General features: G+C 35.3%; 1 protein-coding gene across 3 annotated transcripts in view; it reads left to right on the top strand.

Moving 5' to 3' along the window:
• Positions 1–27,556, top strand: part of DMXL2 (Dmx like 2) — a 156,256-nt gene that overhangs the window by 81,792 nt on the left and 46,908 nt on the right. For all 3 annotated transcript variants that reach the window (XM_069098053.1, XM_069098052.1, XM_069098054.1), the window contains exons 15-23: positions 2,744–2,861; positions 4,470–4,589; positions 13,694–13,918; positions 16,938–18,617; positions 20,776–20,886; positions 23,438–23,607; positions 24,369–24,466; positions 24,888–25,053; positions 26,161–26,425. In XM_069098053.1, coding sequence (XP_068954154.1) covers positions 2,744–2,861; positions 4,470–4,589; positions 13,694–13,918; positions 16,938–18,617; positions 20,776–20,886; positions 23,438–23,607; positions 24,369–24,466; positions 24,888–25,053; positions 26,161–26,425 — 2,953 coding nt within the window. The remainder of the gene's footprint in view (positions 1–2,743; positions 2,862–4,469; positions 4,590–13,693; positions 13,919–16,937; positions 18,618–20,775; positions 20,887–23,437; positions 23,608–24,368; positions 24,467–24,887; positions 25,054–26,160; positions 26,426–27,556) is intronic.

Raw genomic sequence — 27,556 nt, 5'->3', positions numbered from 1 at the left:
ATCCTCACAACAACCCTGCAAGGTAGGTACTGTTGTCATCCCCATTTTATAGATGAGGAAACTGAGGCAAACAGGTTGAGTGACTTGTTCAATGTCTGAGACTAGATTTGAACTCATTATTCCACCCACTGTGGTCCATAGGTAGCTGCGTGTAATACGGGGTGGTATTGGTGATAATCACAAGGGAATTCTTCTTATTCTTCTCTTAAGTACATTGAAGTTCAGGTGAGGTGAAGGGTTAAAAACTAGATGTCTTTCCTCTTTTCCTGCTTTTTCCAGCTAGTAAGCCCTCCCCTTTGCCACCAACCAGCCTTATTCTCCCCTCTAGAGAGGGTGGGGGCAAACTCAATGATAGGAATAGTATCTCTCCATCCCTTCTATTTTATTAGCCCAGGGCTGTAGTTACAAAGTAAAGAATTCTTGTACACGCCATCTAGATAATGCCTCATTTATCCTCTATAGCTGTAAGCTTAGCCTGGGACCCTGTACTTGTAAATATAGTTTGAAATCCATCAAGATGCCTGCCACCAAATATCTTCTTAGAGGAGAGTAACCTAATATGAATAAATCTTGCCACCCTAGATGTAGCCCTGCTAAAGTCCAAGGCCTTGCCTGTCTTATGTTCTTTCTCTGAATTTGAGGAACTTAACTAAGTGAGGGAAATATTGATATACTTGGTGCTGAAAGAGCCTTCACCTTTATTCTTCACCTTATGCAGCCCCTCAAGACTTAAAGATATTTCAATATCTGTGGTTAACTTAGACTACTTTCTCAGCTGCCCCTGGAAATATTCCCATATCTTTCCATTAGAGAATAACAGTTCATCATTTTGGGATTAATAACTCAAAATTAGAGAACCTGATCAAAATAAGGGAACCTGGAGCATGAAGGAGTTTTTCACATTGTTACTTAAGATGGAATGGATTGTCATTTTCTTCCTTGACACACATTATAGATAGTCTGATCCTTGACAGACATTGGTTGAATCCAGGTTCCTTCACTCTACAAGGTGCCTTTTGTCTCCTCAATCTCAAAAACTGAATTAGGTTTACTGTTCACCTGGCCCCTGCAAACTGATCTTTGGTGTATTATATAGATTGTACCCAAGGCAGGTGCATCCTTTTCTTTTTATAACCAACCTGAGAGCAGAGCAGTAGGTATGATGAGACTTCTAAAACTTTCAGGATTATAGTTTTAAGACTTAGTCTTCAAGCAGTTAGATTTCTGTTGCTAGAAACACCAGGTTCTCTTCACTGAGACAACCAAAATTAATTGAATATGCATGTATGGCAGTCAGTGGCAGAGAGCTATGTAGGCCTTCTTTCTATCCTTGACAGACTAAATGATCCAAAAAACCCTCCTAGACATTGCTTAAGAAGTAATGGATATTATCCTCTTGCTGTAAGCCACAAGAAATGCTTTGTTCTTGAAGTTAGAAACATGGAGGTGACCAGAGATACTAGGTACCACGTTTAGCTTTGTCTAGGTGGTCCCTAGAAAGTAAGTGCTGGGAGGGACCTGATGCATCCCCTTCATTTTACAAGGAATTTGAGGTCCTTGCCCAAAGTCACACAGGTATTAAGTGGCAGAACTAGGATTTAAATTCTAAACCAAGACCTACAAAATTATTTCCCAAATTGGAAATATTTATTTGGCAAGGGAGTTCAGAACATTTTATGCAAAAAGACTCAAACAAAACCAACAGGATCTTGGTTTCCCTAGGTGTACCCTTCAACTAGGCTCTTACATTTGTCTAAGGTACCTTAGACAGATATGACCATTTTTCTCTAACAGGATGAAGGAAACCCACGTCCCAACTCAGGGCAGTACTGTAAGCCACAAGTACTGTAAGCTTCATGACCTGGAACTAAAAGGGACTGGAGGCAACCAATATCAAATTGCTAATCTTTAGAAAGGTCAAAAAAGCCATTACTGCATTTCTTATTCTCAGCTCAGGGGAGGTGCAGAAGCAGGTATACAGAACAATTTTCCCTTTTGGCTAGTGACAAGCTAGGCTGTCTTTGGCTTCAGTGTCTACTTAATAGAATTTGAAGGGGATCAGTATTTCCTTAGTCTTCCTAGAGACTCTGAAAAACAAAGTTCTTTATCATTTCTTTTTTGCTGTTTAGCAGGTCAGCAAGTTAGGAGGCAAAAGTTCACTCCTTCATGGAGAAAATTGAATTCTAGTACTGAACAATTTATTAACCTTCCCTGGACAAGAGCAGTGTACTAAATTAATTAGCACAGTGGGCAGTGTAACAGGAGATGTCTGGGTCTGTCACGATCACTATAGACCTTCATTAGTGATTCTTGAATTTCCAAGGACTGCATGCAATATGTTCAGTAAATGAGGGATATCAGAAAATAGGTCTTTACTTTTAAGGGTAACAATGAGCCCCCCCCTGCCATTCTGTCTTAATCTTTAAGCTCTCAGGTTGCATTCAGTCTCAGATTCTGGAATATAGCTATTTTTTTCCTTGATTGAGAAATTTGTTAAACTTTTAAATATGTATATATATATATATATATATATATATGTACATATGTGTATATATACATATAAATTGTTTTCCTTTAAAAATAAGAGATGATTTGATATCCAAGGTCTTTTTTATCCCTAGTTGGTAGCAATTCTGTCTTTTTATGTCGAGAAAGAGTGAAAGCGAGTGAGCATGTGTTTGCAGGGAGGGTAGGTGGGCCTGAAGTACAAGAATATTAACATTTCTCTTTTTGGTGTTTATAGTGTGGCTCAAATACACAGTTACTTCATGTTTTTCAAGAAGATTTCATTATAGGATATAAACCACTTAAGGTGGACACGGAGCAGAAGGAAACAGAAATATTTTTCCAACCATCTCAAGGTACCTTCCAACATAGTCTAGATTAAATTTCTTTAATTTTGTAAAAAAAAAGTTCACTGTATCTTTGTATGGCCTTTATAAAATACTAGAAATCCCTGGAATAATTTATGACACATACACTAAATAATTTTGTTAAGATGTCTAATTTTGGCCAATAAGCAGATATGTATCAGTACTGCTTCTCTATCAAGGAAAATCATATTTTTTGAAGTAAAATTAAAAGTAATAAAGCATGGAGTATTGGAGATATTACCTGAGACAAAAGTTCCAAGTTATTGTTTCCCTCTTAAGTTTTTAGGTTTTTGTTTGGGTATGTTCAGTTTAATACAGCCAGTATTTATTTAGTGCCTACTCTGTTATGTGCAAGGTATGTGTTTACAAAGATTAAAAACAGTATTGTCCTTGTCCCAAATAACAGCTTATGTTCATGTAGTGCTTTAAGCTTTATATAGCACTTGTCTTGGAAGACATTTTGTAGAGGTCCTGTCACTTTACATTCCAAAAATTTTTCACGTGTTGCCTTTTCTCTACTCACTGAATTATTCTTTAAAGCAATTGGGGTTAAGTAACTTGCTCAAGGTTACACGGCCCGGTGTTTCTGGGTGGGTTAAGTGTCTGAGCCCGGATTTGATCCCCAGGTCATCCTGACACTGGAGCCGGTGCTCTTACTCAGTGTGCTACCTGGCTGCCCCTGTTTAAGGCCTTCTACAGGCTTCATTCTTATAGGAGATAATGTGGAGTGGTGGATAGAAAGCAGGACCTTGGAGTCAGGAAGTAACATGTCTTTCAAATCATGCCCCTGTACTTTTACCTTTCTTTGCCTCAGTTTCCTTGCTGAGAGGATTGGACTTGATGGCTTCTAAATATATGATCCTGCTTTTCTAGGCTTGTTTCACATTGCTTTCTTTTTAGACGTTTTTCCATTATAGGCAGACTTGATTGCTAGCTGTTCCTCAATCTTATCTTGCTGTCTCCTGATTTTCTCACAGCCGAACATGCACATTCCTTAATTTAGCATTTAAATCCTTAGACATACTTTGTTCCCATCATTTCCTGTTGAAATCCTTTATTTTGGAGGCCCACCTCCAGAATCATCTCATCCACAAAAACGTCTCTGATTTCTCCCTCTTCAAATTTTCTAGAGTTCTTTGACTAGGTTTCCTTTTGTTCCTGTCACATCCCATGTTTTATTAATTGTATTAATTTCTGTACCTATTGTATTCTTGTAGAGACTATATCATTTTCCATCTTTGTTTCTTTGGTGCCCAACACAGTACTCTGCACATGATGGGCATTTCAGAGATGTTTATTGATTTGAATGATAGTTTGATCTCATATCAAAGGCACTTGGGCAAGAGTTTGACAACCAAGGAAGTTTTGTTTTTTGTTCACCCTCCTGTTTGTCAGTCATTCTTTTTCAAAAAGACTTTAATTTTTTGAGATATAGCAAAATAAATAGTTATGTCTACAAATATTATTCTTTCATGAGATTATATCAATTTGTTTTTAAAAACCCATTTATTGCCCTCTTGTGTATAATGTCACTGGTATTTGTTTTTTAAATTTTTGACAACATATTAATGAAGCATCTCTTTATTTTACTAATAGGATACCGTCCACCACCTTTTTCAGAAAAGTTCTTTCTTGTAGTAATTGAAAAAGACAGTAATAATTATTCTATTCTTCACATGTGGCATCTTCATCTTAAATCTGTGCAAGCATGTTTAGGTAAGTAATTATAATTCTATAGATAAATCTTGTGAAATGAATTTCTGTTATGGATGTACTTTGTCAGATAATTTTTTAAAGCAGCAATTCTTTGCCTGGTGTCAATGACCTGTTTTTAAAAAATATCCTTGTAATTATGTTTTATTATAATTGGTTTCCTTTGTAATCAGTCTTATGTATTTTATTTTATCCATTAAAAATGTCATTTTGAGGAGTCCACAGGCCTCACCAGCTTGCCAGAGGGGTTCATGACATAAAAAAGTGTTAAGAATTCCTGCATTAAAAGATCCTAAGAAATGTGAATTGAACAACTGAGTAGAAGCAAATTGGTTGTAGCAAACTTTTAAATATGAAAATAAGAGACTGAATCCATTGAAGAAAGAAATCAGGCTGTGCCTAAAAGCAGATCATTCCATGTACTTATAAAAATTTTAATGGAAATTTAATATAATTAATACTATACTTTTTGAGGTTATTAATGCATCATCAGTTGGAATCACTAAATGAATAACAAAGTTGTCTAAACTTTTCATAACAAGTCTAGTGTAACTATATAATAATTTCTATAGATAAAATAGTTATTTCTACAGATATTAACAAAAATTAACAGTGATTATTTACAGAACATCAGGATTATAGCATTAACAATTTTTCTTCATTGTGTCAGTTGTCGATATAATAATAAACAATTTTAAGATGAGGAAGTCTATAATTTGAAGCTCATAGAAATTGGCAGATATGTTTTCTTCTGAATACACCTTTCTTTGAGAGACAGATTAAGAATTCTATTGCAATCAACTTGATTAAGTCAATCAATTGTTTCATTTTTCGCTTTTTATCCTTAATACTTAACACAGTGCCTGGTACATAGATGCTTAATAAGTGTTTGTTGGCTAATTGATTCATTCAAGAATTAAGTATAAATTTAAAATATTAATATTTCAAAATTATTTTTTGTTATTACTTAAAAAGGGACAGAAATGTGTAATAGTAACAAGACTATACAGAGGCAGGAAAAACAGGCTTCATATTCTACGTCTGATACTCACTAGCTATGAAATCTTGGGAGAGGTCAGTTAATCACTCTGCACCTTAGTTTCTTCATCTGTTAAGTGAATGGAACAGTACCTATAGTACATATATGACAGGGTTATTGCGAAATAATATATGTCATCAAATCAAGTCAGAAAGCTATTATCAAGCACCAGCTGTGGGCCAGGTGCCATGTTAGATTTTGGGTTTAAGGAAAGACAAAAACAGTCCCTGCCCCCAATGCCCTGACAATCTAATAGGGGAAACAATGTGCAGACAGCTATGTAAAAACTCTCTCATGCATGATATATGTTACATATATATACACATATGTACACAGACATACACACCCATGTATGTTTGTATGCATGCCTATATAAATGATTATCATATAGGGAAGAAATTAGCATTAAAGGTGATTGGGAAAGGCTTGTTTCAGAAGGCAAGATTTTAGTGAGACTTGAAGGAAGTTAGGGAAACAAGGAATCATCAACAAGGAAAGAAGAAATTCTGAGCATGGGGATAGCCAGTGAAAATGCACAATCAGGAGATAGACTGCTTTGTCCAAGAATAGCAAGGGAGCCAACCAATGTCATTAGAAGGGAGTCAGGTATCGAAATACTGGAAAGATAGGAAAGGGCCAGGTTATGAAAAGCTTTCAAAGCCCAAATGGAGGATTTTATATTTGATTCTGGAGGCAATAGGGAGCCATTGGAATTTTTTGAATAAGAGAGTGATATAGTTATGCCTATAATTTGATTGCTGAGTAAGGTAGGGAGAGCTTTGAGTCAGAGAGTACAACCAGAAAACAAGTTCAGTTGTTGAGGCTTGAGGAGATAAGGTGACTTGGACCAGGGTAATAGTGGTGGCAGAGGAGAGGATTTACAGAGGTAGAATTGATAGAATTGGCAACAAATGAGATTGAGGTGTGGAATATGAGAGGAGGAGTCTTGGATAATACCTAGATTGTAAAACTAGGGTGACTGGGAGGACAGTGGTGCCTTTGATAGTAGTGGGGAAGTTATGAAGAAGGGGAGGGTTTGGGGGAAGAGATAAGTTCAATTTCAGAAATGTTTAATTTAATATATCTATCAGACATCCAGTTTAAGATGTCCAGTAGGCATTTGGAGATGTTAGAAGAGAGCTTAGGGCTGGATAAATCTGAGAATCATTTTCCTAAGAGATGATAATTGTATCCATAGGAGCTGATAATTACCAAGTGAAATAGTTTAGAACAGAGGTTCCCAAACTTTGTTTATTTGTGGAATCCTTAGAGCATAAGTTCCCAAAGTGGGTGATACTGCCCCATGGGGAGCTCTAGAATGATCCAGGGGGAGCAGTAATAGCCTCAAGTGCAATTGGGGGGCATTGAATAAAAATATGGAGTTGGTTGAAGCATAAGGAAAAGAAGACAAAATTTTGAAAAACTGTGTGCATATGTTTCATCTGTTGTATAACAGAGTTAAAGTCATAGTGATTACATTGTTTTCCAAATAAACACACAATAAATGCAAGTTATAACCGATCAATACTCAAGTCTACAGACGGGTCTTAACAAGCAAATGTTAGCAGGTGAGTGTGTCACGCATTGTCAGGAAGTCCAGCATACATCAGTAGCAATATGTGTGTGATGACTTGTTTACAATACTACGGATGCATGAGGCAATATTGCATCATCAAAATACCAATGCAGGAAAATCCCCACAAATTTACAATAAATTATTAAATTTAAGATGTGTCATTAAAAAAATACTTTATTTTATTTTGATGGTAGGCCAAATAAGTTGGGGAACCTCTGCCTCAGAGTTTCAGTAATTTTTTCACATTTTCTCTAGGCCAAAAGAGACACCTAACAGTTCTTTTTATTAAGTAGTTGGTTCCAAACCCTTAATATGTATTTGTGTCCTAATGTCTTGTTAGCTATTTGAAAAAATACTCATAGACTGAAAGAAAAAAATTCATGTCATTTTTAAACAAACATGATTACTTACTAATGGGATGTATGTGCCTGTTGGGCACTGCACAACTCTTTAAAACTTGGAATTGGATGGAATATCTCCACTGTCATTTACCACATTGATTTTTGCATGGTATTTAGCAACCATTGAAAACCTAGCATTGCAAAAATCTGACCTCTTAAATGATGGAGTTACATGAATTACTGGCCTTATTGAAAGTATAAGTAAACAAGAAACCTCTCAAACATTGGAGAATATCATGTGACAACCTAATTTTCAAGCTGTGAGCTAGTAGTAGTATCCTAAGCAAGTAGTCAGAGCTCTCTCCAATGGATGTCAAGTATCCCTGTGTGTCCAACAGTGCACAGTTTGGGAACTTTGAGCATAGAGAAGAGAAGGCATGGGACATGCTTAGTGGGTGGGACATGGATGAAGAGTCAGCAGGAGGAATATCTGGAGAGAAGAGTGACATGAAAACCTAGAGACAAGAGTGCTTCAAGAAAAAGAAGGTGGCCAGTAGTGCCAGGTTCTGCAGAGGGGTCAAGAAAGATATGGATGGAGGAAAGGCATTTGTCAATTAAGAGCTTGATTGAGTTGAGTGATGATGTTGGAAGCCAGGTGTTGGAGGGAATATCATCAGTATGTATGTTGAAATCTGCCAGGCTAAAGTTAGGAATTGAGGAGGGAAGAGTGAGCCAGGCACTGACCTCATGGGGATAAAAGGGAAGTGTACATATTGGAGGTTGGTAGATAACAGGTACTAGAATATTGTTTGGGTGATAAATATGAATTGAATGAACCTCAAAGGGAGAGGTTATGGGATGATGAACGGAGGGAGTTTGAAAGTTGCAAAGGAAGAAGAAGTATTCTGTCTCCCTCGTCATGACCAGTTAGTGGATAGCAGAGTGACTGGGCATGGGGAGGAGTGGGCGGTGGTGGTATAGATGAAAATAAAACAAGTGCTGGAAAGATGGCCAGGTGTGTGCCATCATTATACTAAACTGAGTCTTAGTGAATGTAACAAGATTGGAGGAAGGAAAAAGCTTTTTTTTTTTTTTTATAAGCAATCGGGGTTAAGTAACTTGCTCAAGGTTACACGGCCAGTTATTTCTGGGTGTGGTGCTGAGTATCTGAGCCCAGTGATCCAGGTCATCCCGACACTGGAGCCAGTGCTTTTACTCGCTGAGCCACCTGGCTACCCTAAGCAATTGGGGTTAAGTAACTTGCTCAAGGTTACATGGCCAGAAAGGAAAAAAGTTTTAAGATGAAAGTAAATTTGTTGTCTATGGAGCACGTGCTCCACATAAGGTATGTAAAATGTTATTGCAAAATGTAAAGTGTTGCATAGTCATTTATCATCATTAATGTTCATAATTCAATTTTGACCAAATTTGCCTGAATTTATTTTGGAATTTTGAATCAGATAACATATTTTGTAGGTTCGATTTATGTTTGCATGTTATTTCATGTCTCAATTTTTTAAGAGCAATTAATCATGTATTAGAAGTTGAAAATGCCATGAATGGAATTAGTGACATTGTTTCATGTCTCAGAGGCTAGATTAAAAAAAAAAAAGTAACCTTTGGTAGGCCTACACTCTTTCTTCTCCACCCTCTGCCTGGTAGCTAATACAAACCTGGCTAGTTGATTATTTTGTTTTTGAGACAGTACAAAACATCTAATTATGCCCAAATTCCCAGCATTTGATTTTGGACTTTTGAGCTATATTGACTTCACAGAAAGGAGGGAGATGGAGATTCTTGATAGGTATTTTAGGAGTAGTGATACATTATGGTACAGTAGAAAAAGAGTACTAGATTTGGAGTCAAATATCTGAGCCCTATAATTATCTGACTGATCTTGGGCAAGGCTTTTTCTACCTCTTTCTTTATGATTTTTGATCGTGTGATAGCACCTTAGTAGGAAAGGAATCCTCATTAAATATTAAAGTACCTATTGTGCAAGGTACCTGGTTAGTCTTTAGAAAAGATACAAAGATAAATAAGATTTAATCATTCACTCTATAAACTTCTGGAAGGTTTTAAAAAAATCAAAGAATTAGTTTTATTATATTTAAGAAATCTTGTTCGGGTGGCTAGGTGGCGCAGTGAATAGAGCACCAACCCTTGAGTCAGGAGGACCTGAATTCAAATCCGGCCTCAGACACTTAACACAAAAACTAGCTGTGTGACCTTGGGCAAGTCACTTAAACCCAATTCCCCTCCAAAAAGAAAAAAAAAAGGAAATCTTGGTATAATTTGTTTATGGGATATTAAGGTGAATTATAAAAAGCTTGAGGATTATCCATGGTATTCCCATCCCCTAATAGCAAATAAAATTAACAATAGGCAATATTTCTGGTTAGTCCTATTTCTTTGTACTTGATATTTGTCAGGGGAAGGGGAGAGACTGGTGTTCTTCAGGAATGTTTACCTGTATCCTATAAATTTGGACTCTGAAAGATGTCTGATGTACAGATATACTATATTCTAATTTTACTCCTGGCAGGTAATTCCTTCATATAGTTATAACATGTTTAGAATTTTTATGTTACTACCACTAGGTGTTAAACCAAAACATTAGGTTCCAGTTTTATAATCTCATTTTCTGAAGGTGAAATACCAATGTATTCTTCAAATTCTCTAATTTTTCAGTTTTCTTTGCTCTCAGTGGTCTCCATCTTGCTTTCTTTTGTTTAGTCTCCTAAACTACATTTGAGCTTCTGATGCCAATATGGGCTACTTCTTGTTTTGTATATGAAATCCCAACATCTTGTAATGACAACACAATTTCTTGCTCTGCCAACTCTGTTTTTTCACTTCCATGTGTCACTTTAAATTCTTCAGTGACTTGCATTGCAAGCCTTCAAAGAATGAAACTAAATAAATGTTTTTTTTCTCACCCACTTTTTGCATTAGTCTAGCATGACTCTTTCCACATTTCCAGGTCAGTTATCTAGAACCTCTGGGATCACTCCAAGTATACAAACTGCTTTCCCAGGAGGAAACATGTCTTCCATTTCAGTGAGACAATATGTGCAAGAAACTGTGATGATTAAAAAGTTTTGAAAGATTTGGTTTCTGGGTAATTTAATCATATTTTATTAATACTATGGTCATTTGACTGTCTCTCTTAGACCAAACACTTGAAGGTTTCTTTTTTTTTTTTTTAAAGCAATTGGGATTAAGAAACTTGCACAAGGTTACACGGCCAGTTATTTCTGGGTGTGGTGCTAAGTGTCTGAGCCCAGATTTGATCCCCAGGTCATCCTGACACTGGGGCCGGTGCTCTTACTCGCTGAGCCACCTGGCCACCCCTAAGCAATTGGGGTTAAGTAACTTGCTCAAGGTTACATAGCCAGTTATTGCTGGGTGGGTGCTAAGTGTCTGAGCCTGGATTCGATCCCCAGGTCATCCTGACACTGGGGCCGGTGCTCTTACTCACTGTGCTACCTGGCTTCCCTTTGAAGGTTTCTTTATGTTGGTATTTGTGAAGTTATAATTGCCTAGATTACCAGGTTCATTTGAATTTCTACTTTTGTACCTAAAAAATGGCCATAACATTTATAAGCGTAGTTATGATAATTAGAATGAAGAGTCTTGTGGCATTGTAGGATTTAGCAGACCATGCCATCTGTGTAGGCTTGGTGGTAGAGAGGCCTGGAGGTAGAACAAGGATGATGGTGGTTGGAGAGAATGGGTCAAGAAAGTAGACACTTCTCTCAGCATATTGCTGATGGCCACACCAGTTTTTGCCTTTTGTGCTCTTGGAGGAGCCCAATCATGACGGCAGTATTAGGAGGCCCAGAAAATCTAACTTGCTTTTTTAGCTCAAAAGTATGGCAGAGACATTTATTATTTTATAAGCAGATTTTGCTTGGTGAGAGGTTCTGGTAAGCAGTTCCCCTACTAAACAGAAAACTCGCAGACTCAAAACAATTTTAAGAGTAAGTGTGAGATAGATATGAAAGGTCAGAAGTACAGAGGTCTCATTTGTGTTTTTTTCTGATATTTATCCTGAAAGAAACAATAGTAGGAACATTCATGGGAAGATCTGGTCCTGATTTCTATGGGAAAGACAAGACAGTGCAAGGCACCAAATATTTATTAAGTACCTTAGTATGTACCTTAGTCTGCTAAGTGCTAGAGATGCAAATACAAGTAAAAAGAAAGACAGTCTTTTCACTGAAGGGGTTTACATTCTAGTAGAGGGAGACAACATTAAAGAGAACTGAGGAGGTTGGGGAGGGGGTTTGGTTTGGAGACAGGAAATATGGGGTGGACCTGTGTGGAGCATGATATTGAAATCTGGAAAGTCAGAATCATTGCCAGGATAAGAATGAAGGCCCCTTGGATGAATTCAACAATGGTAGAAAGGTCCACACTCATGTGTGATGGACAGAGCTTCCACTGTGACAAAGACATAAGGGTTGATGGATGTTCCAGGATGAGCAGGCCCTAGACTCTGAGGGAGTTTCCAGGATAAGATTTCAGTTGAAATGGTGTTGAAGTCTAGAAAGTCATCTGGAGATGGAAATTATCTGGTTAGTGATTTCAAGAGACATTGTGAGAGTAGTAATTCTTAATTTTTGTAACAGAAAGACAGGCTCTTAGGTTTTTCTGCAACCTTTTTCAGAGGTAATTCAGGGGACCTGTAACTTTTTGACTCTTCAGAAGGTGGTATGATTTCGGGAGAGGTGTGTTTCCTACTCTCCTGTATTGTGCAGTGGTTTGTGAGCAACCACAAGCACTCTTTTCAACCCTGGGACTGTATCTGGATCCCTTCTCCCCTGTACCTGACCAAAAGCTCTGCTGTGTTACTGCTTTTCCTCAAAATGGGACTAAGACCCAGGACTGTGACCCAGATCCAAGTATAAGCAATGCAATGGAGTCTTGCCCCTGGTGCCAGCAAAGGGACCCTTGTAAGTCTCCTTCTGACCCATTATCTGATCCTTTTACCATCTGTGGACTGAGAGACCTGGAAAGTGCCAATGCTGCCCCTGATTCAGTTGCCCTAAAGCCTGTTCCTGGTTTGCTGATCTGACCTGGTGTGGCCTGCACTGGACTGCACTCTTCTTTTACCCTGGTGCAACAGACCTTTCCTACCAACATCCTAAGTTGTCTTGGAGTAGAAAATTGTTTCAGTCCATCTTTTTGTGGGTCTGCTGCCCTAGAATTTGTTTAGAGTCATTATTTAAAGGAATTTGGAGGGATTTGTGGGAGTTCTCAGGTGAATCCCTGCCTCCTCCTCCACCTATCAGTATTATTATTTTTTTTGCTCTTTTTTTTTTGGAAGGCAGGACAATTGGGGTTAAGTGACTTGCCTAAGGTCACACGGCTAGTTTTTTTTTGTGTGTGTTAAGTGTCTGAGGCCAAATTTGAACCCAGGGTCGGTGCTCTATTCACTGCTCCACCTAGCTACCCCAATCAGTATTATCTTTAACCTCTTTGTGTTTCAGTTTTATAATTTACAAAACGAGGACTTAAACTTTTAAGATCTTTCCCTATATCAGCATTTTGTAGTTCTGTTGTTCTGTCCTGACACCATCCCTATGAGGGCAGTAGAGCTCTTTAGATTTGGCAGTAAACTTAAAACGTTACTTAGCCCAGCACCATAATTTTTTTTTTTTTTTTTGCTTTTTGGAGGGCAGTTGGGGTTAAGCAACTTGCCCAAGGTCACACGGCTAGTATTTTTGTGTGTTAAGTGTCTGAGGCCGGATTTAAATCCAGGTCCTCCTGATTCCAGGGCCAGTGCTCTATTCACTGCATCACCTAGCCACCCCGCCAGTACCATAATTTTTTAAAAGAAGAAACTGGCCTAGGTGAAAAGGAGGAGACCAGAGAGATAAAGAACTTTACAACTTGCTAAAGGTCATACAAGTAGCAAGTTCCATAATTGGAATTTGAGGTCTTGGTCCTCGACACTAAGTGACTAACAGGTGAGTATCAGATTACTGAATCAAAGTGAGAATCCAGAGATTGGATCATGAGCCTTGGAATAGTTGAAAGTTTTTTATATTTCCAAAATACTTTAAAGGGGGTAGGGTACTAAATGTTTCCGTACATCACGTTTGCTGAATCTAATTAAATGTGTATTTTTTTTAATCCCTCAAAGCTAAAACTGAAATTTCTTCATCAGAGAGTCTACTTACAGTTCCCGGGCAAAAGAACATAGATTCTTCTCCAGAAACTTCTCCTAGTATAAGTTCTATGCCACATTCTTCATCTATTGCTAATCTCCAGACTGCTAGCAAACTCATTCTGAGTTCTAGTCTTGTCTATAGTCAACCACTTGACCTTCCAGATGGAGTTGAAGTAATTAGAGCAACACCTTCAGCAGGTATTTTAGCTTTTGTTACCTAATATGCTTGATAGTGATTTTTGGTGATTGTGATGGAATTATTTTGTGTTTCATTATATATGACATGTGTATACTGTTGCAAAGCCTCATGGTCTACTGAAAGAAGTATTTTCCTGCTGCCAGATAATATTTTCTACCTCTTAAAAATAGTTCTCTAAAATAAATTGTATTAGTTTAACTGAAATTTAATTGTTAAGGTGAGAGCCTCTTACCCTATTTTAGTTTTTTGTATTAGGATGGCCATGATAATACAGGATATTTTTTGATTAAAAAATGTGAACACCAAATTTGTCTCTTTGAATCTGCTATTTTGTCAGAGTAAGACTTTATTTAGACTTAGAAATATGTAATATATAAAAATATGTTTGATTAGATAAATTATCCCATCTGTTATAGGTTAATGTCAAATTAATAGCCAATAAATTCATGATAGTAACCTTCTCATTTTTCTCTGCCACAAAGTGTCTATCTACTATGCTTTTACTCTCTTGATCTCTCAGGCTGTTGTCATTCTTGGTCCATTTCACACTTGGTCTGTCTTTTTTTGACTAATTTCCCAGGATGTTAAAGCTAATTTATTTTTACTTTTCTTTCTCTTTAAAAAATCATTATTTATTTATTTTGGACATTCTTTTCTTTTTAAATTTTGAATTCCAAATTATCTCCTTCCCTTCCACCCCCTTCATCACCCACTGAGAATGCAAACAATGTAAAAATATTTATAATTAGCCTTATTGCAAAAAAAAAATCAAGTAAAAGAAAGTGAGAAAATTATACTTGTTTGCACTCAGAGATCTTCAGTTCTTTCTTTGGAGTTATATAGCTTTTTTTCATCATGAGTCACTTAGAATTGTCTTGGATCATTGTATTGATTAGAGTAGCCAAATTTTTCACAGTTGATCCTCATTATAATGTTGCTGTTACTGTGGACAGTGATCTGGTTCTTCTCACTTCACTTTGTCTCTGTTTATATAGGTCTTGCCATGTTTTTCTGAAATCCTCCCCTTCCCCTCATTTCCCATAGCACATTTGATTGTATGACACAGCTTGTTCAGCCATTCCCCAGTTGATAAGCATCCCCTCAGTTTCCAATTCTTTGCCCCCTCAAAAAGAGCTGCTATAAATATTTTTGTACATATAGTTTCTTTTGTGTTTAATCTCTTTGAAATACAGATCTGGTAGTGGTATTGCTCAGTTAAAGGGTAGTCACCATTTTATAGACCTTTGGGCATAGTTCCAAATTGCTCTCCAGAATTGTGAGACCAGTATTTTTCCCTCATCATCTTCATCACTTGTTGTTTTCCTTTTCTGTCATGTTAGATAATCTGATAGTCTTTAATTGATAGTGATTTAGAGCATATGACTATAGATTTATTCTTCTGAAAATTGCCTGTTCATATGTTTTGACCATTTATCATTTGGAGAACAGCTCTTATTTTTATAAATTTGAGTCAATTCCCTATATATTTAAGAAATGAGGCCTTTATTAGAGAAACTTGCTGTAAAATTTTTTTGTATTACTTCATTGTTTATGGCACCTTTTAGCAAAATGTAGTTTTTTGATTATCTCTTTTAATTAGGTCTATTTTTGCTTTGTCTGACATCATGATTGCTACCCCTTCTTTTTTATTTCAGCTGAACCATAATAGATTTTGCTCCAGCCCTTTATTTTAACTCTATCTCTAAGTAGATAATGAATATTTTTAGATTGACTTAAATAAGTAGTGGATAGGAAAGCTATTACTAAATGTTAAAGGGAGTTTTGGAATGGGAAAAAAAAGTAGTTGAATCTATGGGAGTAGACTATTTGAAAATAGTTTAGGAGAAGGATACAAATTGGTATAAAAATTTTTTTTTTCCCTTTTGGAGGGCAATTGGGGTTAAGTAACTTATTCAAGGTTACATGGCTAGTTTTTTTGTGTGGGTGTTAAGTGTCTGAGGCCAGAACTGAACTCGGGTCCTTCTGACTCTGGGGCCGGCGCTTTACTCACTGTGTTGCCTAGCCATCCCCTCATAAATTTTATGATGGAGTAGAAGCAGAAGTAGCAGCATAGTACAGTGGAGAAAATTGACTTTGAAGTCAGAGGACCTGGGTTTAAATCCTGCCTTTATTACCTTGGGTAAGTCATTTAACCATTTTGGGTCTCAATTTTTTCATCTTCAAAAAGAGAATTTAGACTAGGTTGCTGCAAAGAGTGCCTTCCAGTTCTAAATAATTTTATTGTGATCTTATTACTCATCAAGTCTCTTTGACTGAAGTAGTCTAGGGTAGATCTGATCACAGTTCTGGGGTAAAGCAGTTTATGTTAACATATTTGAGGAAGGAAATAATTTGAGTCAGTTTTTTAAATAATTGTTTTCCAAATTGCATATAAAAACAGTGTTTAACATTTAAAAAAAGTAATTATGAGTTCCAGATTCTCTCCCTCCTCCCTGCCCCTATCCTTGAGATAGTAAGCACTTTGATGTATGTGCAGTCATGGAAAACATTTCCATATTAGTCATATTGTGAAAAAAAAGCACTGATCAAAAAAAAGTCACAAAATAAGTGAAAAAGAGCATGCATGCTTTGATCTGCATTCAGACTTCATCAGTTTTTTCCTCTGAAGATGGATAGCATTTTTCATCGTGAGTCCTTTGGAATTGTCTTAAATCATTGTATTGCTGAGAATAGCTAAATTTGACTGTTATTTTTGCCTCATTGCTTTTAAAATCTACAAGTTGAATGCCAGCTTCATTTTTAATTTACTATTTTAAAATAGACTGGAATGGTTCTGAAAATTCCTATTTTTGAGGATACATAACATTTCTAGTTTTTATAGGCTGACAATTCACTTGCATTTGGTGTTAGAAAAGATTGTGGGATACCAGTAGAGGGCAGTGTGAAACTACTGTCTAAAAGACATTGGCAGTGACTTTAAATTTTCCCACACAAATCAGAATTGGCTTTGTGTACTAGTTTATGGCATTAATATTACAACCTTTATTTCTCTTATAGGTCATCTGAGTTCTTCTTCAATTTACCCTGTCTGCCTTGCACCTTATTTAGTGGTTACAACTTGTTCTGATAACCGAGTACGATTCTGGAAATGTCATGTAGAAGGAGATCAAAATGGTAGAAGTAATGGGAAAGAAACCTATCATTGGAATAAATGGCCTTTGATGAATGATGAAGGAGAAGATAGCAGCAGTACAGTGAGCATTGTGGGAAGACCAGTTGCTGTTAGTTGTTCCTATACAGGCCGACTTGCAGTAGCCTACAAGCAGCCTATCCAGCACAATGGCTATGTTTCTAAAGAATTCTCTATGCATGTGTGTATATTTGAGTGTGAATCTACTGGAGGATCAGAATGGGTTTTAGAGCAAACAGTTCATCTTGATGATTTAATTAAGGTTGGTAGTGTCCTTGATTCAAGAGTTAGTGTTGATAGTAATCTCTTTGTATATAGTAAATCAGAAGCCATTTTGAGTAAAGACCGGTATCTTATGCCTAACATCAAACATTTAGTACATTTGGACTGGGTATCAAAAGAGGATGGCTCTCATATACTCACAGTGGGAGTTGGTGCTAACATCTTCATGTATGGGCGGCTTTCTGGAATTGTGACGGAGCAGACAAATAGCAAAGATGGCATAGCTGTTATTACTTTGCCATTAGGTGGTAGTATCAAACAAGGAATAAAGTCAAGGTGGGTTCTCCTGAGATCAATAGACTTAGTATCTTCTGTTGATGGTACACCTTCACTGCCAGTTTCTCTCTCTTGGGTGAGAGATGGTATACTGGTGGTGGGAATGGACTGTGAAATGCACGTTTATGCACAGTGGAAACATGCTATCAGATATGGTGACCATGAAATTGATACTCCCACTGCTGAAGAGTCTACAGTGGACCCTCCTGCATCTTTTAAATCCAGCATGGGGATGAGGAAAAGTGTACTTGAAGGAACAGCTATTACAGATGATGTGTTTGGCACACCAGCTGTCGTTCAGGATGGTGGCTTGTTTGAAGCTGCTCATGTACTTTCCCCAACTCTTCCACAGTATCATCCAACCCAGTTATTGGAATTGATGGATTTAGGGAAAGTTCGCAGGGCTAAAGCCATCCTCTCTCATTTAGTTAAATGTATTGCAGGGGAGGTTGCAATAGTTAGGGATGCTGAGACTGGAGAAGGAGCTAAGAGGCATCTTTCTCGAACCATTAGTGTAAGTGGCAGTACTGCAAAAGATACAGTCACAATAGGAAAAGATGGTACTCGGGATTATACTGAGATTGATTCTATCCCTCCACTCCCATTGTATGCACTGCTTGCAGCAGATCAAGATACAACTTACAGAATTTCTGAAGAAAGTACTAAAATATCGCAGGACTATGAAGATTCTACTAAGAGCACAAAAGAAGACCAGTATTCAGACCTATTTCAGATCCAGGCCATAACAACAGATGATTTTATTGACTTAGAGCCAGAAAAGAGAGAAAGCAAATCCAAAGTGATTAATCTTTCTCAGTATGGACCATCTTACTTTGGTCAAGAACATGCCAGTGTACTTTCAAGCCATCTTATGCACTCAAGTCTTCCAGGCCTTACCCGTTTGGAGCAGATGTTCCTTGTAGCTTTGGCTGATACCGTGGCTACCACCAGCACCGAACTTGATGAACACAGAGACAAGAGTCACTCAGGTTAGTATTTGTATTAAATAAAAAGTCTTAACTATTAGAAATATAAATAAAATAGTGAGTTGTACATTCCAACTTTGATATTCTAACATCATTTAATTACTGTATGTATAAACTTAAAATTTCATTGGTAGAAGAAGCAGCATGTGTAGTTATCAAGAGTTCTCCTTCTTAAAGTAAGAAGACTTTAACTTTGACATAATGGCTTTGTGATCCTGGACAAGTGACCCACGCCACTATAAGTCTATATTAGTATGGTAAATATTAATCCACTTTAGTACAGGAGTTTAACTAGTCTGGTTCCCCCATAAAGAAACCAAAAAACTTAAGCTTCATTAATAAATATTTAGTATTCTGAAACAAACAGTATATGAAAAGGCAAGAAAGGTATCAGGGGGTAATTACTTAGATATCTCCTTTCTGTTTTCCAGTATATTGTGAGTCTTTAATCAGATTATGCATTAGAAATTTGATTTTCATGTACATATGACTTGTTTTATATTAAGACTAAGTAGTTTTGGTTTAGTGATTATCCTCTAAAATGATTCTGCTCTTTGATTAAAAATTGCATAAAAGAAAAAAGAATTGTATGAAGGAATACTTCAACAGACTTAAAACAGTTTGTGATTCATAGTTCTTCACGGACTAACTGTACTTTTCCCCTCCATTTACTTGTTCTAGTTCTTTTTGTATAGATGCTATTTCTGTGATAGCCCAATTTTGAATTTTATCATAGACTCATAAAGCTGGAAAAAAAAAAAACCTTGTGAGATCAGTTAAGCTATTCCTTCTGCTTCTAGGCATGCCTAAGCTTAATAAGATTCTATTATCTCATACCTCAAAATGACAAGAGAAATTGATTCTTCAACTGTATTTTAGATGTTTCAGTGCCTCATAATTTAGAAAGTTCTTCATTACGTTTAATCTTTGCATTCTGTAACAAATTTTGTTGCTCTTTATTTAAGAAATGGATGTAAAGGTAAGTAATTTACTGTATGTATATATTACTTATCTCTACCACCCATACTAAGCTCTTCAGAATATAAATGAATACTGTTATTTAGTTCTCTATAGCTTTCTCTTTTTCATGTTCTAGGATATCCTAGGGCATTTTTCTTTTGCATTAATTCGGTGCAAAGAAATGTTTAATGTAATAAAACTCACCAAAGCCATTTTACACTTTTGCTATATGTATTTTTTTCTTTTTGTCATTCTTAAAGAAATTAGGCCTACTGAAATCTGAAAGAAATCTTTTAATGCAAAATTATGTATTAATCAAATAACCAGCCTACAAATAGTGCATAGGATGTCATGAAAGTCTTAGTGCATTTTAAAGTTTTAATACCTTTAAAATAGTTAAGCTTTAATAGCTTAAAAATGCAATAAAACTTTTGGAACACCCTGTATTGTAAAGAAGACTGATCAAATATCAGTCATACAATTTTCACACAAGAGCAACATATTTCTTCTTATTTTCAGGTGTTTTTTTTTTTTCAGAGAAGCAAAAGCTATTGACATCATCCCTAAAACATGCCTGAGCTTTGTCTTTCTAGGTGATGAGTGTGTGCTGGCAACCATACTTTCTTGCCTCGTTGCTTCTGTGACTAGTGGTATGCCATTTATGGGTTTACTATTTGTTAGGTCTTTGATGGTGACAAAGAATATTTCTCTGTGTAAAAATAATTTTCCTGTGTTCAGATCTCAAATCTTGACTTTAGTGGCCCCATGCTGTTAACGGAAGCGAGCAGTTTAGGTAGTTATGTTTACTTAAGAAGATATGACAGATAAGAAAAATCATCTTCACTTAAGCTGTATCTTTTCAGGCTCATCTAAACTTCTTGGAGAAAACATTGTTTATAGTAACAGAAACATTATAGTTTGTTTGTTGCCATCATGGATTTTAAAGATTGTATCGTTTATTTTCACTTATTATATGCTTTATTTGCCTGAAGTGGAAAGACATAATTTTTCCATTTTTCTTATCTAGTTTTATCAAAGAGTATGAGGAGTTTTGGGGAATATATTACCAAATTATGTTTTCAAAAGTTTTGTTATCAGTTATTCCATTTAAAATCAATAATGAATGATAATTTTTATATTTCTTAACATTTACAATAATTTGGGCCCATTTCTTCAAATATATTTTTCCCCTCTCCTATAGGAAGAGATACATTAGATGAATGTGGATTGAGATATTTATTGGCAATGAGGTTACACACATGCCTTTTGACATCATTACCTCCTTTATATCGAGTACAACTACTTCATCAAGGTATTCCTTTCTGACTGAAAATATTTTAACTTTTGCATGATGGTTAGTGTTGAAGTTGTTTTAATATTCATATAAAAATAGTTACAGTTGTATACTTGTCTATGCATGTACTTCTTATTGACCCTTAAAGTCTTATAGGCTATTAATAGACCTGGAGTTTGGTAGCGCCTAGTCCTATACTTAACGAGGTTAAATAACTAAGCTAGTGTCTAATCATGAGGTTCACAAGGCTTGAATTATGGCAAAACCCTTCATTTTCAGATTTCACCATAATTCCATCCTCACCTCATGTGAATTGTACTGCTTTTTGTGGTTTGTGCGATGTTTTAGTAATAAGTAGTTTAACGGCACTCTCATATAACAAAATGAGTATTTAACTCATTTTGTTAAATGAGTCAGTTTTCAGTACTACTTTATCAGTATTCATCTGTGATAACTTTATTTGAGGAGGAACCTGTTTTGTAATCATATTTAGACTTTGAGCCTAAAGACTTGGTTTAAGTAATCTATTCCAACTTAAAAATTAGAAGTTTAGAAATTTAAAATTCAAATAAGGAGGACTTAAAATAATATCAATTAATTTTGTTCCTTTTTTTTTTTCTTTTTGGAGAAGGGAAAGTAGGGTAATAGGGGTTAAGTGACTTGCCCAAAGTCACATGGCTAGTAAGTGTTAAGTGTCTGAGGCAGGATTTGAACTCAGGTCCTCCTGACTCCAGGGCCAGTGCTCTATTCACTGCACCACCTAGCTGCCCCAATTTTGTTCTTTAAATTGTCATTTTAAAAATATAAGAATACTACATATTGGAATATTACTATCACGAGGGCTGTTTGTAATTTCCTGTGCATAAATTCAGCTATAGAGAATTGTTTAAATAAAATCAAGTCAGAGTTTTAAGAAGTATGAAAATTGATTAATTATCTTTTAAAAATTAGTACATTTTATTGATCATCTCTTGTTTTTATATGATCTACATTTCCCAATGGATCCTTCACTCTATCCAACCAGAGAGCTAGCCCTCATAATGAAGAATAAAAAAAGTAAAAAAAAAATCAGTGAAACTAACCAAAATATTGAAAAAATCCAGCATATGTTGTACACATTGTCTTTTAAGTTTAAAGTTTAAGTTAAAAAAAAAACACTACAAAACTGGGTCTGGGCATTGCCAAAATCCTTTTTGTCTTTTTCTAAGCTGATAATATCAAAGCAGAGTCCATTGTGTGTTCTGGTACACCCAGTACAACCCAGTTTCAAGAAAAAACATCTATGTTGAATAAAGATTATCATTCATCAAACTGTCTAGGTCTTTAGCATGGAAAATATGAATAAAATATTTAAAAATGTAAGAGTTACTATTATTTAAAAATAGTTTAAAAATGATCTTTTTAAGTGAAAACATGAAATGATAGTCTGTTGGGACATTTTTAACTGCATGCGAATTCTGCCACATTGGAAAACAATTTTGAAAATCTTAATAATGACTATCAGATAGTAAGGATTACACTTAGTTGTCATAGATCCTTTCTTTGCCTCTAGAATAAGTTCTTGTGAATGTTTATTAGACTGGTCCTATTTTGCTTTGTTTCTAAGCTCTTTCTTTTAATTACCCTTTCTGCATTGGATTAATTCTAATAATTTCTGATGGATTTCTGATGAAGGAAGTAATTAGGCCATATTTTGTGTTTTTTCCAGGTAAAGCCTTTAAACAATAGGGTCAGCCTTTCCGAGTTAAAAATTTCCCAGGTCAAGCACCACCAGAAGATGATTTTTAGATTCATAAGTTCTTTTTAAAAGTCCAAAACTAGAGTAAAATCAGAATTAGAGGTTTACTTCTGACTTTTGACTATAATACATTTTATTTTCCTTTCTAAAATCAAAAGTATTCAAATATATAATTAAGCAAATATGAAAAAGAAAGCAAAAAAGGGATGATAAATTATCGAACCAATAACACTCTTGCTTATTATTTATGATTTGTTAAACTAAATTGAATTATAATGAAATTGATGTTTTCTTTGACTCTCTTTCCATTCCAGACCCTTATTCTACCAGTGATAAGTGCTGCATGGTTAGAAGGGAGTGAAGATGGGAGTAATTGAGTGCTCAGTATTATATAGGACAGCATAGTATAATAGCACTTGCCTAGGTGACATTGTTGGAATAATTCCAGGGCATATATGCATAGTAAGTGGCTTTTTAGCTTAGTTTAGATTTTTACTATTTCAAAGTTGACTATGTGTTTGCTATAGTTCTTAGTCTCTTTCTTCAAATATTTTCTCTTCCAAGTGATAAATGTGTGTGCTTTTGAAGACCCAGCAGATTTCTTCTGGTTTTAGAAAAGCTAGGTGTTTTTCCACCAGGTTCTTTACTCCTTGACTTTTATATTAAGGAAATTTATAGTTTAAACCTACTGTCTTCCCTTCCCATCTGACTTGGTTTTGAAATGATTGAATTAATGAAGAAGAACCCTAAAATAACAAAAAAAAAAATTGTATTTTTTGCTGGTTTTGACCTATGGTAATTTTGTATATATATTGTCTGATGCCTCTTCAGGTGTGTCCACATGTCACTTTGCCTGGGCGTTTCATTCTGAGGCTGAGGAAGAACTAATTAATATGATTCCTGCTATTCAGCGAGGAGACCCTCAGTGGTCTGAACTAAGAGCTATGGGGATAGGTTGGTGGGTCAGGAATATTAACACACTTCGAAGGTGCATTGAAAAGGTAATTTGATTTAAGGAGTAAATAAGTGTAGCACTGAATACATTGCTTATTTTGGGGTGAGAAATTCACATTTCTGAGGTAAATGCAACTTCCTCTGTTATCATTGAAAATTTTAACTTCTTGGGGAGAGGTCCAGAATTTTATTTCCAAGCTGTTAGAGATTGTGAAAGTGGTATTACAAGATAAGTACTTGACTTTTTTTTTTTTTACACAAAGGCTTTTCTGACTTGATTTCATAATTCATGTCTGTGCTACTTATTTTTTGATGGGGAGGGAGTTTATAAGCCCTGAAAAATGTGGTGGAGGCATACGCAGTTGTTTGAGGTTCTTGTTCAAAGAGACTCCAAATTAAATCTATGACATGGTGATATAAAATGTAATTCATGACTGAAATGTGCTAGAGAAGGGCAAGATGTGTTCTAAACAAATAATTAGGAATATTTTCTTTTTCCTTTCATGACAGTTTCTTTTTTCAAAGTAAATTAAAATTTTAATACAGTAAGTCAGCAACCTGTATCTGTAAAATTTATTCATTCTAGAAGCATTTAAGTACCTCTTATATGTAAGCCACTATTCATATAAAAATTTAATGTGCAGTTTCATGAATTGCAAAAATGGACACTAATATTTTATAAAGCACTAGAAAGAATAACCATTTGAAACATTGATTAAAAGTTCTACCCTTTCTTTCCCTGTCTTTGAATATTCTGCAAACTTGAATTTTCTCAGAATTGAATATTTTTGTTTTACCTACTCGTTAGGTTGCTAAAGCATCTTTTCAGAGGAACAATGATGCCTTGGATGCTGCATTGTTTTACCTTGCTATGAAGAAGAAAGCAGTGGTATGGGGTCTGTTTAGGTAAGTTACAGTAACGTGATCCATGAAAAAGAAGATTTCTTTGAGTGTGAGTCTTGGAAGTTTTGTATTTAATTTTGTCAGTTATCTAGCTATGTGAACTTGAATGATCATTTCACTTTATCACATCTCAGTTTTCTCATCTTTGGATTGGGTTTCTACCTATTTTATTGAAAGATAGAGACAGTCTTGTAAAGGTAGCAGGTTCTAGAAGAATGTAAAATATTAGCTTTCTGTGTCAAAAGAATTCAGGAAGCAAAGAGAAGCATAAAAAGTCTGATGTTAAATACTTCTAACTGAAGTAATTATTTATTTGTAGAGATTAAAAAACTTTTTTTTTCCAAATTTCATTGTTGACTTAAATCATTGCTCTGTGAATGAAACAATATACCTAAGTTTGGTTTAAACTCTCTTTTGTTTGTAGGTCACAACATGATGAAAAAATGACTGCGTTTTTCAGCCACAATTTTAGTGAAGATAGGTGGCGTAAGGCTGCTTTGAAAAATGCTTTTTCCTTATTAGGAAAACAACGTTTTGAACAGTCGGCAGCCTTTTTCCTCTTGGCTGGTTCTTTGAAAGATGCCATAGAGGTATGAATGATATATTTTAAATGATGGATTAGAGAACACAAGCCTAAGAGATCATAGAATGGACCTTGTCATCTTTTTATATGTATATATCTTGGAAGGATTTAGTGCTTCAGAAGTTCAGCAGTGCTTTTATAAAGAAGCATTGTTGTTGAGGGGGAAGAATTCTGGATTTAGAGTCTTAGGACTTGGGTTCACCTTCTGGCTTAGCTCCATACCTTTGTAGACCATTGGCAAGTCACTTATGCTCTCTGGGGCTCACTGGTAAAATGCTAGGTGTTGGGGTGTGGGACTTCCGAGTTTTTTTTTTTAGCTTATTACTTGTAAATAAATATAGACAAAGTAATGACATGATATTATTGGTTTCCTGGTTCATGTTGTAGTAGTTTGAGTACTATACGGTCACTTAATTATTGCTCTGTTTCTAAATAGGGTAGGGGGTTCTTAAAATTTCATATTCCAGAGAACATCAAATTCACAAATGCTAAAACTCTCATGATGCTTAGGTCTATTTGTCCTGTAGATACTGAAGTTATAGCAAAGTTTAGCACAAAAAAAAAAAAAAAAGAAAAATGATTTTGGACAGCAAGCTCTCTTTGGGAGCAGGATACTTTTATGCTACTTGGTAAGGTATCTCTCCTTGTGCTGTTTGTGTTGGTATATTTTTTAATAGTTGATGATAATGATTATATTGGGAACTCTTTGGGAATTTAGAAACTCGTGTTTTTAAATTGAAATTATATAAATTTGTGTTGTTGATTTACATTAGCCTGGGTTTTTAAAAATAAGTTTTCTATTCTTTGACTTAAACTTGTTAAATTTATAAATTGCCAGATAATATCTACTGTTTTGCTCTACTCAGTTACACAACTATTTCAATTTGATTTTTGATACAAAATAGTTGTATTGTTTAAATATCAGTCAATTAAGAATTTATTGTTTACTGTGTGTCATGCTTACTACATGTCAAATACTGTGCGAAGTTTTGGTAAAGCAAAGAAAAACCAAAAATATTCCCTGTCATCAGAAAGTTTACATTCAGTATATCGCTAAGATAGACAAATTCTTTAAAAACCAATGTTTAGGAATTTTAAAAATTATTATTTGCAGGTGTGTCTTGAAAAAATGGAAGACATCCAGCTAGCCATGATTATTGCTCGTTTGTATGAATCTGAATTTGAGACATCATCCACCTATATATCCATCCTATATGAGAAGATTTTGGGTTGTCAGAAAGATAGCTCAGGATTCAATTGTAGTAGATTACATCCTGATCCCTTCCTGCGTAGTCTTGCTTATTGGGTAATGAAAGACTACACAAGGGCTTTGGATACGCTATTGGAACAAACACCAAAGGAAGAAGATGAAAATCAAGGTGAGAAGTTTTTAAAAAATATATTGTATTTTAAAATTACACATTCATTTTAAGACTGAAAACAAAATTATGGCCAAACTTATTTTCCATCTTAGAGAAATTTTGACATACGGCCCCCATCCCTCTCTATGATGCTGTAGTGACCAGATTTTTTTTTTTAGCTACATTTTGCGAAGCAAATGTTTTTTGCTATCATTTGAAAAGTAAATGAGGTTTTTTTATATTTGTAAACAACTTTTATGAATAATATTGTTAGAATATTAGGCAGATGTTAAAGGTAGATAAATTAAAAATATTTCTTGTGTCACCAGATGTTGAGAAATTGGAAGATTCTTAAGTAAATATGATGGCAGTATAAAGAACCCTGACCTGGAAGTCAGGAGACCTAGGCTCTTCTCTGTGCCATTAACTTAGCTCTGTGACCTTGAGAAAATTTCTTAATCTCTCTTGGTCTCAGTTTTCTCATCTGTAAATCGAGGGGTTGGTCTTACATCATCCTTAAATTTCCTTTTCTCTCTTAAAATACTGTGATTGTATATTGCCTTTATGATACAGGTACATGAATGTATAAGATAAGGAACCTTAAAAAAATTGTTAATTGAATTACTTTGGAATTTTAAAGTTTTTGCTAAAATGGTTGCCCTTCCTAATAATAAAACAGTGAAAATTCTACATAGTCTTTTTGTAACTTTAGTTAGTAAAAGCTAAGAAAGATACCATTTTAAACATAATTTATTTTCAAAATATTTCTCTTAAAAATGAAAATGAATTAGAAGATCAATACAATATTTCTTTTGCTTATTTTAATTTTTAAGCTAGAGTTTTCTGTTAACTTAAAAAAAACCTTTTAAGCAACATTTTCTTAAAGGGCATCTAAAGCAACCAGTAGTGCTAGTAGATTGTACAAGAGAGAATGTCTTAGTGGATTGGTTATCCACTGGTGACATTTTAAAAAACTGGTTTCTTTTGTCTATATATTACCTAGGCTTTCTGTTGTCTTTCTCTCCCTTTCAATTCAAAAACTATCTCTTGTAAAAAAGAATGTTCTGAAAAAAGAAAAACTATTTTAAATCCAGCACAACTAATCAGTACATGAAAAATATTTGACATTATAAGAATTTTCCACACCTG

The sequence above is a fragment of the Petaurus breviceps genome, unplaced genomic scaffold (assembly GCF_028583685.1).
Source record: "Petaurus breviceps papuanus isolate PSGF00001 unplaced genomic scaffold, PetGlider_PUasm1.0 37, whole genome shotgun sequence".
Lineage (NCBI taxonomy): Eukaryota > Metazoa > Chordata > Mammalia > Diprotodontia > Petauridae > Petaurus > Petaurus breviceps.
The sequence above is the reverse complement of the archived record's forward strand: the minus strand, read 5'-3'. Positions and strand labels throughout refer to the sequence as shown.